This window comes from Heptranchias perlo, chromosome 4 (genome assembly GCF_035084215.1).
Source record: "Heptranchias perlo isolate sHepPer1 chromosome 4, sHepPer1.hap1, whole genome shotgun sequence".
Lineage (NCBI taxonomy): Eukaryota > Metazoa > Chordata > Chondrichthyes > Hexanchiformes > Hexanchidae > Heptranchias > Heptranchias perlo.
In genome coordinates, this window is record NC_090328.1 from 4,950,449 (window position 1) to 4,966,879 (window position 16,431).

General features: G+C 45.8%; 1 protein-coding gene across 3 annotated transcripts in view; it reads right to left on the minus strand.

Annotated features, from left to right (window-relative positions):
* Window positions 1-16,431, minus strand: part of LOC137320706 (polymeric immunoglobulin receptor-like) — a 788,493-nt gene that overhangs the window by 13,078 nt on the left and 758,984 nt on the right. For 2 of the 3 annotated variants that reach the window (XM_067982403.1, XM_067982405.1), the window contains 6 exons: window positions 16,048-16,410; window positions 11,885-11,980; window positions 5,398-5,437; window positions 4,875-4,936; window positions 2,311-2,364; window positions 2,182-2,217 (listed from right to left, as the gene is read on the minus strand). In XM_067982403.1, coding sequence (XP_067838504.1) covers window positions 2,182-2,217; window positions 2,311-2,364; window positions 4,875-4,936; window positions 5,398-5,437; window positions 11,885-11,980; window positions 16,048-16,410 — 651 coding nt within the window. The remainder of the gene's footprint in view (window positions 1-2,181; window positions 2,218-2,310; window positions 2,365-4,874; window positions 4,937-5,397; window positions 5,438-11,884; window positions 11,981-16,047; window positions 16,411-16,431) is intronic. The other variant, XM_067982404.1, reaches the window with a different exon arrangement.

Sequence of the window (16,431 nt, forward strand, 5' to 3'; positions counted from 1 at the left end):
GCTAATTTACTTTCATATTCTATTTTCTCCCTTTTTAATCAATTTTTTGTTCATCCTTTGTTGGTTTCTAAAACTCTCCCAATCCCCAGGCTTATTTCTCTTCTTGGCAACATTATAGGTCTCTTCTCTCCTTAACTTCTTTTGTTAGCCACGGGTGGATCACTTTTCCCGTGGAGTTTTTATTTCTCAATGGAATGTATATTTGTTGAGAATATTGAAATATTTCTTTAAATGTTTGCCATTGCTTTTCAACTGTTAAATCATAGAATCATGGAATCATAGAAGTTACAACATGGAAACAGGCCCTTCGGCCCAACATGTCCATGTCGCCCAGTTTATACCACTAAGCTAGTCCCAATTGCCTGCACTTGGCCCATATCCCTCTATACCCATCTTACCCATGTAACTGTCCAAATGCTTTTTAAAAGACAAAATTGTACCCGCCTCTACTACTGCCTCTGGCAGCTCGTTCCAGACACTCACCACCCTTTGAGTGAAAAAATTGCCCCTCTGGACCCTTTTGTATCTCTCCCCTCTCACCTTAAATCTATGTCCCCTCGTTATAGACTCCCCTACCTTTGGGAAAAGATTTTGACTATCGACCTTATCTATGCCCCTCATTATTTTATAGACTTCTATAAGATCACCCTTAAACCTCCTACTCTCCAGGGAAAAAAGTCCCAGTCTATCTAACCTCTCCCTATAAGTCAAACCATCAAGTCCCGGTAGCATCCTAGTAAATCTTTTCTGCACTCTTTCTAGTTTAATAATATCCTTTCTATAATAGGGTGACCAGAACTGTACACAGTACTCCAAGTGTGGCCTTACTAATGTCTTGTACAACTTTAACAAGACATCCCAACTCCTGTATTCAATGTTCTGACCAATGAAACCAAGCATGCCGAATGCCTTCTTCACCACCCTATCCACCTGTGACTCCACTTTCAAGGAGCTATGAACCTGTACTCCTAGATCTCTTTGTTCTATAACTCTCCCCAACGCCCTACCATTAACGGAGTAGGTCCTGGCCCGATTCGATCTACCAAAATGCATCACCTCACATTTATCTAAATTAAACTCCATCTGCCATTCATCGGCCCAATTTATCAAGATCCCGTTGCAATCCTAGATAACCTTCTTCACTGTCCACAATGCCACCAATCTTGGTGTCATCTGCAAACTTACTAACCATGCCTCCTAAATTCTCATCCAAATCATTAATATAAATAACAAATAACAGCGGACCCAGCACCGATCCCTGAGGCACACCGCTGGTCACAGGCCTCCAGTTTGAAAAACAACCCTCTACAACCACCCTCTGTCTTCTGTCGTGAAGCCAATTTTGTATCCAATTGGCTACCTCACCTTGGAACCCGTGAGATTTAACCTTATGTAACAACCTACCATGCGGTACCTTGTCAAAGGCTTTGCTGAAGTCCATGTAGACCACGTCTACTGCACAGCCCTCATCTATCTTCTTGGTTACCCCTTCAAAAAAACTCAATCAAATTCGTGAGACATGATTTTCCTCTCACAAAACCATGCTGACTGTTCCTAATCAGTCCCTGCCTCTCCAAATGCCTGTAGATCCTGTCCCTTTAATTTAATTTCCTTTAATCTAATTTCCCAATCTACCTTTGACAACTCGCCCCTCAGACCTATGTAATTGGCTTTATTTAAGTTTAAGACTCTAGTTTTTGACTTAAGTACGTTACTTTCAAACTCAATGTGAAATTCTATCATATTATGATCACTCTTTCCCAGAGGTTCTTTTACTGTGAGATTACTAATTAACCCTATCTCATTACATAATACAAGATCTAAAATAGCCTGTTCCCTGGTTGGTTCCATGACGTATTGCTCTAGGAAACTGTCTTGAATACATTCCATGAACTCGTCCTCCAAACTATCTTTGCCAATTTGATTTGCCCAGTCTATATGCAGATTAAAGTCCCCCATGATGACTGCATTTCCTTTGTTACAAGCTCCTATTATTTCATGATTAATACTCTGTCCAACGGTATAGCTACTATTCGGGAGCCTATAAAATACTCCCACCAGACTTCTGGCTGTTCCCCATCCCCCCGCAGAACGTTCTGCACCTAGTGGCATCCTTTACCCTGGCACCAGGGTACAATTTGAAAGAAATGTTTTTCTATGTAAACGGAGAAATTCACTCACGGTCTTCTGCAGCACTGATTGTGAATCTCTTGCCACCTTTAACCAAAACAAAACGTTCTGTTGGTTGGGAGACCCAGTGTGAATACAAAACAGATAAAAGCACTTAACCATTACGGTGTAGCTGTTTACCTTTTCTGCTGCTGTCAATCATTATGTCGGCGTAGGTACAGGAATCGTGTCGCGCTGTAACACAAACAGCAACAGGTGTGAAATGGTGCCGGACTCTCCAACATGGTCATCCTTAGGTGTCAGTCGTGGTTCAGCGGGTATCACTCTTGCCTCTGGAGGCAGAAGGTTGTGGGTTCAAGTCCCACTCCACAAAGACCTGAGCACATAATCCAGGCTGACACACCCAGTGCAGTACCGAGGGAGTGCTGCCCTGTCGGAGGTGCCGTCTTTCGAACGTGACGTTTACCTGAGGGGGCAGACGGGGCCTCAGTTTAACATAAAAGATTCCATGGCATTATTATGAAGAAGAGCATGGGAATTCTCCCTGGTGTCCTGGCCAATATTTATCCCTCAACCAACATCACTAAAAACAGATGATCTGGTCATTATCTCATTGCTGTTTGTGGGATCTTGCTGTGTGCAAATTGGCTGCTGCGTTTCCTACATTACAACAGTGACTGCGCTTCAAAATTACTTCATTGGGTGCAAAGTGCTTTGGGACGTCTTGAGGTCATGAAAGGCTCGATAGAAATACACGTTCTTTCTTTCTTTCTTTTCTATTACAGGTGTCGGCCTCTCCACAGCAGAGCGCCAGGGCGGTGCGCTGCCTGAGCACCGGGAACATCAAACTCTGGGTGACTGCAGATCGTGGGACAAGCCCACTGTAATCCCTGGGACATCACTAGCAGCGTTGATACAACCGAGAGGCTCAGAGGGCAGTTAAGAGTCAAACACGTAGGTGTGGGGACTGGAGTCACTTATCGGCCCAGACCGGGTGAGGACGGTGGGTTTCCTTCCCTAAAGGACATTAGCGAATCAGTTGGGTTTTTACAACAATCCGACAGCTTCACGGTCACTTTTATTGACACCAGCTTTTTACTTCCAGATTTTAAAAACTGAATTCAAAGTCTCAAACTGCCCAATGGTGGGATTTGAACTCACGTTCGCTATTAGCCCAGGCCTCTGACATATCTGAAATATGTCCTTTTTAACGTCACAAAACTTGTCATTATTTTCGTTCAATAAAAGGTCTAAACACGTACGATGTATTTAGGCCATTTTGATGTGTTTTTGCAAACCAAATTCACATTTACCCCCCGGCTGCAATGTAGCTACGGTGACCCTTTAAAGGGGCAAGACATTTCAATCAACTCAAGTCTTGGTGTTTTAGGAAGCCCTCCTGTGGATCCAGACTCTGTGTTTTGTTCCGAAAATAGTCAATTGAGGTAAAGATCTCCATTAATAGGAAATTAGACAGCTTGAAAATGGGATTAAACTGGGTGGGATATTAAAGGGTGAGGGGAGTGAGCAGGAGAGTGGGATTAGACTGGGTGGGATATTAAAAGGGGATGGGGAGTGAGCAGAAGAGTGGGATTAGACTGGGTGGGATATTAAAGGGGATGGGGAGTGAGCAGGAGCGTGGGATTAGACTGGTTGGGATATTAAAGGGGATGGGGAGTGAGCAGGAGCGTGGGATTAGACTGGTTGGGATATTAAAGGGTGAGGGGGGTGAACAGGAGCGTGGGATTAGACTGGGTGGGATATTAAAGGGGATGGGGAGTGAGCAGAAGAGTGGAATTAGCCTGGGTGGGATATTAAAGGGGATGGGGAGTGAGCAGAAGAGTGGGATTAGACTGGGTGGGATATTAAAGGGTATGGGGAGCAAAGCAGGAGTGGGATCAGACTACATGGGATATTAACTGGAATAGGGAAAGTTTAGGATAATGATGATTAATGCCTCCATTATCTTCTATCCTCTCTAGTATTCTGGGATGCCATCCATCAATCATGTTAATCTCTCCAGTAGTGGCTCTTCCACCCCCCCCTCCTTAGGTACACCTACAGTCCCACTTTCACCTTCGTCTGTAAAAACTAAGGTGAATCAAGATGTAATGGTTGGGTGACTCCAAGCTTGGGTTATTAAAGCCTGTAGGTTGTAGGAGGAAGGGAAGACTGAGGGAGAGGAGGACCCCGAGAAAGAATGAGTTAGAGTAGGAGATGGTGCAGGGAGTCTTGGTTTAACACTGCTTTCCCCTACCTCCTCCCTCCTGTTCCCCGCCCCGACCAGATACTGGGAGGGGCAGTAGAATCACTCGGAGTGACCGACACCCAACTGACCTCTCTTCCCTGTCCCGTGCAGCTGAGCTTAGCGTGCAGACTGACCATGAATGATAGCAGACGCCTCCGAGAGAGCTTCAGCCAGTAATTCAACCAGAGGATTCAGGTAATCTGAAATGGTGGTGGTCTATGAACCTATCCAGAGCCAGAGATTGAGGGGTAGATTTTCATCATCACTGCCTGGGAGATATTCCTGTGAGGCCTTTATAGAACACACCTGATTTTCATTCCATTGATTTCAATAGAATGAGTCGGACAGGTTCTATATAGGGCAGTCAATCTGTCTAACCCCCAGGCAGTGAAGGTCAGAATCTGTCCCGTATTTACTATTTGTAGATACCCTTTAAGCTCTCTCTGGTACACTGTTTGAATGGCCTTCCATGTGTTAATCGGAGTGCAGTCAGTACCTGGTATGGATAGCTGGTGGTCCTGATCAGTCACAGCAGTATTGGATGAACCCAGATCATTCCTAAAAAAAAAACACAAAACAAGGAACAGAAATATTCACTGAGAAAGCTACCAGCATAATCTCAGGTGACAGTAATGTGATAAAGAGCACTCTGTGTACACGTCAACTTCCTACTCACGTTGTACAGAGGGCAGATTTCTGAGGGTGATTAATACAGTTAAGCGATCGACCCCTGCTAGAAAGTGCACATGCGACAATCAGGCTTGTCCCAGTTGAACAGCTTGCCAACGTTCACAGTCTAAGATTGGCATCAGAGAGTGACTGGCACCCATGAAACCCAGAGCATAGTCAGCAGCTTCAGGACGGGGAGCGACCGACCAGCAGCCTTAAAAGGACTAACCAGGTTACCAGCTAAACATCCCCAGCGTTCTGCACTCTACTTGTGCGCAAGAGGTGTCCAATCCAACCCCGGTCTGGAACGCTTATGCTATCCCGCATGTATTAATAGCCAATCATCGTACCTTATTGTGCCTCTGAGGGACCTCATTAGCCATGAACAACCTAAAGAAATAAAAAAGTCAGTGAATGTTTAGTTTAATAAAAACAAAGTTAACTGAAATCCTCCTCAGGTGCATTAGAAAGTGCAGAATGAGAAAGGTTGATCAAAGCCATGTACCCTCCGCTCCGCCATGGACTCAACCCACCCATTAATCTCCTCCCACAGCCCACGTACACTCCGCTCCACCATGAACTCTACCCACCCATTTAATCTCCTCCCACAGCCCATGTACACTCACCCCTATCATGGACTCGACAACCCATTTAATCCGCTTGACCTCGTCCTCCCCAATCTACCTGTCGCAGATGCATCTGTCCATGACAGTATTGGTAGGAGTGACCACCACACAGTCCTCATGGAGATGAAGTCCCGTCTTCGCACTGAGGACACCAGCCAATGTGTTGTGTGGCACTATCATCGTGCTAAATGGGATAGATTCAGAACAGATCTAGCAGCATGAGGCGCTGTGGGCCATCATCAGCAGCAGAACTGTATTCCAGCACAATCTGTAACCTCATGGCCCGGCATATTCCTCACTCTACAATTACCAACAAGCCAGGGGATCAACCCTGGTTCAATGAGGAGTGTAGAAGAGCATGCCAGGAGCAGCACCAGGCGTACCTAAAAATGAGGTGCCAACCTGGTGAAGCTACAACTCAGGACTACATGCATGCTAAACAGCGGAAGCAACATGCTATAGACAGAGCTAAGCGATTCCACAACCAACGGATCAGAACAAAGCTCTGCAGTCCTGCCACATCCAGTCGTAAATGGTGGTGGACAATTAAACAACTAACTGGAGGAGGAGGCTCTGTAAACATCCCCGTCCTCAATGATGGCAGAGTCCAGCACGTGAGTGCAAAAGACAAGGTTGAAGTGTGTGCAACCATCTTCAGCCAGAAGTGCCGAGTGGATGATCCATCTCGGCCTCCTCCCGATATCCCCACCATCACTGAAACCAGTCTTCAGCCAATTTGATTCACTCCACGTGATAACAAGAAACGGCTGAGTGCACCGGATACAACAAAGGCTACGGGCCCCGACAACATTCCGGCTGTAGTGCTGAAGACTTGTACTCCAGAACGAGCCGCTCCTCTAGCCAAACTGTTCCAGTACAGCTACAACACTGGCATCTACCCGATAATGTGGAAAATTGCCCAGGTATGTCCCATCCACAAAAAGCAGGACAAATCCAATCCGGCCAATTACCGCCCCATCAGTCTACTCTCAATCATCAGCAAAGTGATGGAAGATGTCGTCAACATTGCTATCAAGCGGCACTTACTCACCAATAACCTGCTCACCGATGCTCAGTTTGGGTTCCGCCAGGACCACTCGGCTCCAGACCTCATTACAGCCTTGATCCAAACATGGACAAAAGAGCTGAATTCCAGAGGTGAGGTGAGAGTGACTGCACTTGACATCAAGGCAGCATTTGACCGAGTGTGGCACCAAGGAGCCCTAGTAAAATTGAAGTCAATGGGAATCAGGGGGAAAACTCTCCAGTGGCTGGAGTCAAACCTAGCACAAAGGAAGATAGCAGTGCTTGTTGGAGGCCAATCATCTCAGCCCCAAGACATTGCTGCAGGAGTTCCTCAGGGCAGTGTCCTAGGCCCAACCATCTTCAGCTGCTTCATCAATGACCTTCCCTCCATCATAAAGTCAGAAATGGGGATGTTCGCTGATGATTGCACAGTGTTCAGTTCTATTCGCAACCCCTCAAATAATGAAGCAGTCCGAGCCCGCATGCAGCAAGACCTGGACAACATCCAGGCTTGGGCTGATAAGTGGCAGGTAACATTCGTGCCAGACAAGTGCCAGGCAATGACCATCTCCAACAAGAGAGAGTCTAACCACCTCCTCTTGACATTCAACGGCATTACCATCGCCGAATCCCCCACCATCAACATCCTGGGGGTCACCATTGACCAGAAACTTAACTGGACCAGCCACATAAATACTGCGGCTACAAGAGCAGGTCAGAGGCTGGGTATTCTGTGGCGAGTGACTCACCTCCTGACTCCCCAAAGCCTTTCCACCATCTACAAAGCACAAGTCAGGAGTGTGATGGAATACTCTCCACTTGCCTGGATGAGTGCAGCTCCAACAACACTCAAGAAGCTCCACACCATCCAGGGCAAAGCAGCCCGCTTGATTGGCCCCCCATCCACCACCCTAAACTTTCACTCCCTTCACCACCGGCGCACAGTGGCTGCAGTGTGTACCATCCACAGGATGCACTGCAGCAACTCGCCAAGGCTTCTTCGACAGCACCTCCCAAACCCGCAACCTCTACCACCTAGAAGGACAAGAGCAGCAGGCACATGGGAACAACACCACCTGCACGTTCCCCTCCAAGTCACACAACATCCCGACTTGGAAATATATCGCCGTTCCTTCATCATCGCTGGGTCAAAATCCTGGAACTCCCTTCCTAACAGCACTGTGGGAGAACCGTCACCACACGGACTGCAGCGGATCAAGAAGGCGGCTCACCACCACCTTCTCAAGGGCAATTAGGGATGGGCAATAAATGCCGGCCTCGCCAGCGACGTCCACATCCCATGAACGAATTTTTTAAAAATTAGTCTGCTTCTACAGCGCATGTACACTCTCCCCTATCATCGACTCTACCCCACCAGCACTGTTCACCAGTGGACAGGAGTTTGCTCAACTGGATGTCTATACAACGGGGCTTAATGCAAAGGGAGTTGATTCTGGGGAGCTGGTTCTTTGGAGTTCTGTACAATGGGAGTGAAAGGGAAGGTCATATCATTCTAGGTGCTAAGAGTGAATGTGAAGAATTTAGTCCATCAGAATTCTATACAACAGAGTGAGTGTGAATCACACGCTAAATCCTGCACAATACCTTCAATGTGTCAGTAATATTGTATTGATAAATTGTAAAGCGTAGCCTCTATTAGTAGAAGGCAAAACATTAGATTGGGATATGTCTAGGCTTTTATACACCATGCCTAAATTTTCTTGCTCAATATTGCCCTACATAGCCCAGTCCAATATTAATTATTGACCAAACCAAATCAGCCATCACCAGTACCCTGTCCAACACTGAGGGAAGAGCAATGTAACTCTTATTGCCAATAACTCTTATTGCCAGATACTTCCCCCTGCGTTTATTCGTTTGTATTGTCCTCTTCCCCCTCCCCTTTCTCTGATTCTATTAAAATGCTTGTTCATCTTTCATTGTTCAGTTTGGAATAATCAGAATCGTACAGCACAGAAGGAGCCAATTCGGCCCATTGTGCCTGTGCCGGCTCTTTGAAAGAGCTATCCAACTAGTCCCATTCCCCTGCCCAGATCTGTCATCATAGCTAAAATTCTCCCGTCCTGCCAACATCCTCGCAAATCTCCTCTGTACCCTCTCTAGTGCAATTACATCCTTCCTGTAATGTGGTGACCAGAACTGTGCGCAGTACTCAAGCTGTGGCCTAACCAGTGTTTTATACAGTTCCAGCATAACATCCCTGCTTTTATATTCTGCGCCTCGGCTAATAAAAGAAAGCATTCCATATGCCTTCTTAACCACCTTATCGACCTGTCCTGCTACAGAGGACTGAGATGAGGAAAAATTTCTTCACTCAGAGGGTTGTGAATCTTTAGATATCTCTACCCCAGAGGGCTGTGGATGCTCAGTCGTTGAGTATATTCAAGACTGAGATCGACAGATTTTTGGACATTACGGGAATCAAGGGATATGGGGATCGGGTGGGAAAGTGGAGTTGAGGTTGAAGATCAGCCATGATCCGATTGAATGGCGGAGCAGGCTCGAGGGGCCGTGTGGCCTACTCCTATTTCTTATGTTCTTATGAAACCGAACTGTGAGCTTCCCAATATCTCAGCATCTGCTGGGTTTCACTTATTAGTACTACCACAGATGCCCCAGATTTCAGTGCTGTCTCAGTGAGAGGCGTAAAACCACTCAGCCTCTCCTCAGGTTGCAGGCTGGCTGTGGTGTCAGACAGCACTTCCCTCCTCAGTGATACAACGGGGTTATTTCTGGGTTGTGTGAACCATCGAACCTCTTCCTCCAGTTCTCTTCCTTCCTAATTTAGCTAACTTGGCACATACCATAACTTCCCCTATTGCACTGAACTTTCGCTCAATGCTTAGAAATGTATTCAAGCGTACATTTGTATGAACTTCGCATTCATAAATTTTCTCTCAGCTTTTGAAGACCCTTTTCAAAACCACCTTGAATTTGGTGAATGGAGTCAGAGTTTAAATACCTTAAACTACCAAGAAGTGAATCCCACGTTAGGTGACCTAACCAATGAATCATAGAATCTTACAGCACAGAATGAGGCCATTCGGCCTATCGTGCCTGTGCCGGCTCTTTGAAAGAGCTATCCAATTAGTCCCACTCCCCTGCTCTTTCCCCATAGCCCGGCAAATTTTTCCTTTTCAAGAATATATCCAATTCCCTTTTGAAACAGTTTCTCCTTACTTACTCTTATCAAAACCCATCATGATTTTGAACACCTCTATTAAATCTCCCCTTAACCTTCTCTGCTCTAAGGAGAACAATCCCAGTTTCTCCAGTCTCCCCACATATCTGAAGTATCTCATCCCCAGTGCCATTCTAATAAATCTCCTAGAAAAACCAACTTGTTTACAAAGATCCCTTTCCAAGATGTCTTTCAAGCACACGGATGTGTCTCAGGAAGTGGTAACTGTCACCCTACAGGAACTTTCGTAAGATAATTACTGCATTGACAGCATAAGCGAGAAGTCTCATTACAAATGTCCTCAGTCAAAAGACTGTCTGCTTCTTTATTCTTACCCAAGTCCGTATTTCTCAGTGTTGAGAAGGCCTACCTTGTTTTATCGACGTCACTTGCCTCTAATCCGACGATGGGCCCCTGATACAACAACACTCAACAACAATTTGTATTTATATAGCGCCTGTAACATGTCCTAAGGCACTTTGCAGGAGTGTAATAAAATAAAGTTTGACACTGAGCCACACAAGGAGATATTAGGACAGGTGACCAACAGCTTAGGCAAAGAGGTAGGTTTTAAGGAGCTTGATGGAGGAGAGAGGCAAAGAGGTGGAGAGGTTTAGGGAGGGAATGCCAGAGTTTAGGGTCTAGACAGCTGAAGGCACAGCTGCCAATGGTGGGGCGAAGGAAATCGGGGATGCGCAAGAGGCAAGAATTGGAGGAGCGCAGAGATCTCGGAGGGTTGTAGGGCTGCAGGAGGTTACAGAGATAGGGAGGGGCGAGGCCATGGAGGGATTTGAACACAAGGATGAGAATTTTAAATTCTAAAGATCGAGCACCCACATTATTGGACTCAGGAGCTTGAGGCCTGCAGCGTGCCCAAGGCACCTTGCATACCCAATATGAGCAGCCAGTGCAAAGAGGGCTTGGGGTTGGGGCCTGTGTACACAAGGATCATTAGGCCCCTGAAAAATATTTAATTGAGGGGGCTGCCTCAATGCAGCCGAGTGCCTGAGCAGTGCTCCAGCTGCACAGGGCTGAAGGGGAGGCCAGCATCAGAAAAAAAACCCTGAAACCTCTACACAGTGTTACCTTTACCCCGACTACCATTACCACCATGTCTAGCCCCTTTAATTAATCAACTGTTCATTAATTTAAATACTAAAATGACGCAAGGGATTCAACCCTTTCTGGATGGATTACAGCTTCTCTACCATTCCATTGGGATTCTATACAATGGCAGTGAATGGAATGGGGTTTGGTCCATTGGGGTTTTATACAAGGGGAGTGAATGGGAAGGGGTTTGGTCCATTGGGGTTTTATACAAGGGCAGTGAGTGGGAAGGGGTTTGGTCCAATAGGAGCAAATGGGAAGGGGTTTGGTTCAATGGGATTCTATACAATGGCAGTGAATGGAATGGGGTTTGGTCCATTGGGGTTTTATACAAGGGGAGTGAATGGGAAGGGGTTTGGTCCATTGGGATTTTATACAAGGGCAGTGAGTGGGAAGGGGTTTGGTCCAATAGGAGCAAATGGGAAGGGGTTTGGTTCAATGGGATTCTATACAATGGCAGTGAATGAGAAGGGGTTTGGTCCATTGGGATTCTATATAAGGCGAGTGAATGGGAAAGGGTTTGGTCCAATAGGATTCTATAGAAGGGGTTTGGTCTATAGAACGGGAAGGGGTTTGGTCTACAGAATGGGTTTGAATGGGAAAGGTTTGGTCTATAGAATGGGTTTGAATAGGCTTGGCTGTGAAACTCTCTGCACTTGAAAGCTCACTGACACCGTAAAAGCTCATACTTCAAAAATGACCAGAGCGTACCTGACTCTTGTGGAACAGATCCTCCCCCCCCCCCGCCCCGTAAGGAAAGTCAGTGCTTTCAGAAAAGGAGGGGGAAGAGGAAAAAAAATTGGTGAGGAACAAATAATGTTGTTCTTCAGACACAGAAAGATTGTTTTATTTGGCCTCATTCTATACAGAACCCACCTCCTTTATTCCTGACGATGATGAAGAGGATGAGCAGGAGAATCAGTAGTAGAATGACTGGCAGACATATTATGGCGATGAGGCTAGACGGTTTCCCTGTAAAACAGCAAGAACAACAATGATACGCAACGTCTCAAACCCAGGCTGTGTCTGTCCTCATGACACACCTCACCTTGGCTCAGTTGGTAGCACTCTTGCCTCTATCAAGAAAGTCAGAGTTTCAAGCCCCATTACGTAATTTGAGTCCATAATCTAGACTGACACTTCAATACAGTACTGAAGGGGAGTGCTACATTGTCAGAAGTGCCGTCTTTCGGATGAGACGTTAAACCGAGGCCCCGTCTGCCTGATCGGGTGGATGCAAACGTTCCCTTGGCACTTTTCAAGAAGATCAGGGAGCTTTCCTGGTGTCCTGGCCAATATTCATCCCTCAACCAACACAAATTGGCTGCTGTGTTTATCTACATAACAAAAGTGACTACACTTCAAAAGTAATTCAATGGCAATGAAGCACTTTGGGATGTCCTGAGGATGCTATATAAATGCAAGTTCTTTTCCTTTAATACGTACAGCTGGACATTTGGGGGTGCGTTTAGCTCAAGGGGATCCGTCATGGAAATAAGTGGAAGGCTCTGGATCACAGCGGGCCTTTATGTCGCACTGCTCCTCCAGTGGAACTTGTGGCAGGGTTACATAGAATGACATTGAATTTACAAACAGGCCATTCGGCCCAACTGGTCTGTGCCAGTGTTTATGCTCCACACGAGCCTCCTCCCTCCCTACTTCATCTCACCCTATCAGCATATCCTTCTATTCCTTTCTCCCTCATGTGTTTATCTAGCTTCCCCTTAAATGCATCCATGCTATTCGCCTCAACTACTGGCGAGTTCCACATTCTAACCACTCTCTGGGTAAAGAAGTTTCTCCTAAATTCCTGATTGGATTTATTAGTGATTATCTTATATTTATGGCCCCTAGTTTTGGTCTTCTCCACAAGTGGAAACATCAACTCCAAGTCTACCCTATCAAACCCCTTCCTAATTTTAAAGATCTCTATCAGGTCACCTCTCAGCCTTTTCTTTTCTAGAGAAAAGAGCTCCAGTCTGTTCAATCTTTCCTGATAGTTACAAACTCTCTGTTCTGGTATCATCCTAGTAAATTTTTTTTGCACCTTTTCCAGTGCCTCTATATCCTTTTTATAATATGGAGAGCAGAACTGTTTACCGTACTCCAAGTGTGGTCTAACCAAGGTTCGATACAAGTTTAACAGAACTTCTCTGCTTTTCTATTCTATTCCTCTAGAAATGAACCCCAATGCCTGGTTTGCTTTATTTATGGCCTTATTAACCTTGTTCTGTAGGTCCCTTACAGTCAGAAATGGGGGAAATTATAATGGGGAACAAAGAAATGGCAGAACAATTAAACACATACTTTGGTTCTGTCTTCACAAAGGAGGACACAAATAACTTGCCAGAAATGTTTGGGAACCAAGGGTCTAGTGAGAGGGAGGAACTGAAGGAAATCAGTATTAGTAATAAAAAATAGTGCTAGGGAAATTAATAGGGCTAAAGGCTGACAAATCTCCAGGGCATGATAATCTACATTATAGTGAGTACATTGGTGATCATCTTCCAAAATTCGATAGACTCTGGAACAGTTCCTACAGATTGGAGGGTGGCAAATGTAACCCCACTATTTAAAAAAGGGAGAAAAAACAGAGAATTACAGACCAGTTAGCCTAACATCAGTAGTGGGGAAAATGCTAGAGTCTATTATAAAAGATGTGATGACAGAACACTTGGAGGGCATTAACGGGATTGGACCAAGTCAGCATGGGTTTATGAAAGGGAAATCATGCTTAACAAATCTACTGGAGTTTTTTGAGGATGTAACTAGTAGAATAGATGGGGGACAACCAGTGGATGTGGTGTATTTGGATTTTCAGAAGCCTATTGATAAGGTCCCACATATGAGGTTAGTGTGCAAAATTAAAGCACATGGGATTGGGGGGAATATACTGGCATGGATTGAGAATTGGTTGACAGACAGGAAACAGAGAGTAGGGATAAACGGGTCTTTTTCCGGGTGGCAGGCAGTGATTAGTGGGGTACCGCAGGGATCAGTGCTTGGGCCCCAGCTATTCACAATATATATCAATGATTTGGATGAGGGAACTAAATGAAACATTTCCAAGTTTGCAGACAACACAAAGCTGGGGTGGAATGTGAGCTGTGAGGAGGATGCAAAGAGACTCCAATGTGAGTTAGACAAGTTGGGTGAGTGGGCAAGAACATGGCAGGTGCAGTATAACGTGGATGAATGTGAGGTTTTCCACTTTGGTTGTAAAAACAGAAAGGCAGATTATTATCTGAATGGTGATAGATTGGGAAAAGGGGAGGTGCAACGAGACCTGGGTGTCCTTGTAAACCAGTGGCTGAAAGCGAGCATTCAGATGCAGCAAGCGGTTAGGAAGGCGAATGGTATGTTGGTCTTCATTGCAAGAGGATTTGAGTACAGGAGCAGGGATGTCTTACTGCAGTTATACAGGGCCTTGGTGAGACCACATCTGGAGTATCGTGTGCAGTTTTGGTCTCCTTATCTCAGAAAGGATGTCCTTGCAATGGAGTGCAACGAAGGTTTACCAGACTGATTCCTGAGATGGCAGGACTAACGTACGAGGAGAGATTGGGTCGACTAGGCCTATATTCACTAGAGTTTAGAAGAATGAGAGGTGATCTCATCGAAACATATAAAATTCTAACAGGACTAGACAGACTAGATGCAGGGAGGATGTTCCCGATGGCTGGAGAGTCCAGAACCAGGGGTCGCAGTCTCAGGAAACGGAGTATACCATTTAGAACCGAGATAAGGAGAAATTTCTTCACTCAGAGGGTGGTGAACCTGTGGAATTCTCTACCACAGAAGGCAATGGAGGCCAAGTCATTAGATATATTCAAGGAGATAGATATATTTCTTAATGCTAAAGGGATCAAGGGATATGGGGAAAAAGCGGGAACAGGGTACTGAGTTAGACGATCAGCCATGATCAATTTGAATGGCAGAGCAGGCCGACTCTTGCTCCTATTTTCTATGATTCTATAACCTGTTGAAGGGGGAAGTCTCTGTTCCTGAGAAGCCCGTTCCCTTGCTGAAGGTGTGATGTATCTACAGCTCTGTCCCCCTCTCTTGTTCCAGCTCACCTTCCTCAACTGCTTTGCAGAAGATGGATGTTCCCTGAGGTACTGGCACTATGGAACTGTCACGTAGAATCATAGAATCTTGGAATCATACAGCTCTGAAGGAGGCCATTCAGTCCATCGTGCCTGTGCCGGCTCTTTGACAGAGCTGTCCAATTAGTCCCCCTGCTCTTTCCCCATAGCCCTGCAAATTTTCTCCCCTTCAAGTATTTATCCAATTCCTCTTTTGAAAGTTATTATTGAATCTGCTTCCACCGCCCTTTCAGGCAGTGCATTCCAGATCATAATAACACGTCATGGAGGCCAGTTGGTCAATGATGTGTAACGCAGAACATAAGTTTAGACTGATATTCTAAGTCATCCCAAGGGCTCAGAGGTGAAGGCTGCCTCTGATCCACACAGACCAGGTCCCAGGTTCTGTGCTGACTCACCTGATCTCAGCCAGGGCAGCAGTAAGGACACTGCATTTGGCTGCAGCAACCCCCGGGTTGAATAAGCAAACAATTGCCCTACTCAATGTTATAGACCACTCCCTGTTGGAAAACCATGTGTAAATGCTGGGCTAGGACAGGATCAGACTTGGCTGTGATGCCTCCCACAGTCAGATAGCCATTTGGTTAACGTACTGGAGGAAGACCAGCACCTGTGAAACCATTCCCAATGAAAGAGTCAACACTTTCATTTTAAGTCAAGGGGGATGCCTTACATTGTTGCACCTTCCAGCTAGAGGAGATGACCGAAATGTCAGTCTAACTTTGGGACCTTTGGACTCTGACAAACACAGAACATTCAGCTCAATAGATCTCGGTCGTCTTCTTTCAATACTGAATGCCAGAATGCACCTAAAAAGGATCAGCATGTGCAAATTACATTAAATACAATAAACAAAAGTTCACAGAAACTGTTACACCGTCCCCCTCACTGTACAACCTCTCGACACTGGAGAATGTGGGAATGTTTTCTTACTTTGAAAGACCTGCAGCCGTGTCTCATTCTGGACCAGATAGTCATTAGGTTTATTTTTGTTCCATCCCTTGTGCTCCACCAGACACAGGTAAGTGCTGCTGTTCTTCACACTCAGCTCGTTTATCCTGGTTGAGGCGTTTCCCTTCATTGGGTTCCCGACGAGCTCGTACCGATTTCCACCGTTTACCCTAGTCCAAGATCCGTTCGATTGGGCTCTAAATGTGACTTTGTGTTGGTAGGGCTCCTTCCTCATCCATGTAACACTGAGCCGGGTGATGATCCCCCTGGGCCATGTGAACATACAGGGCAATGTAACCGAACCTCCCTCGGTCCCACTCACCACTGGGACATTTCCACCAGCAGCTGAGGAAAGAACAAACATCA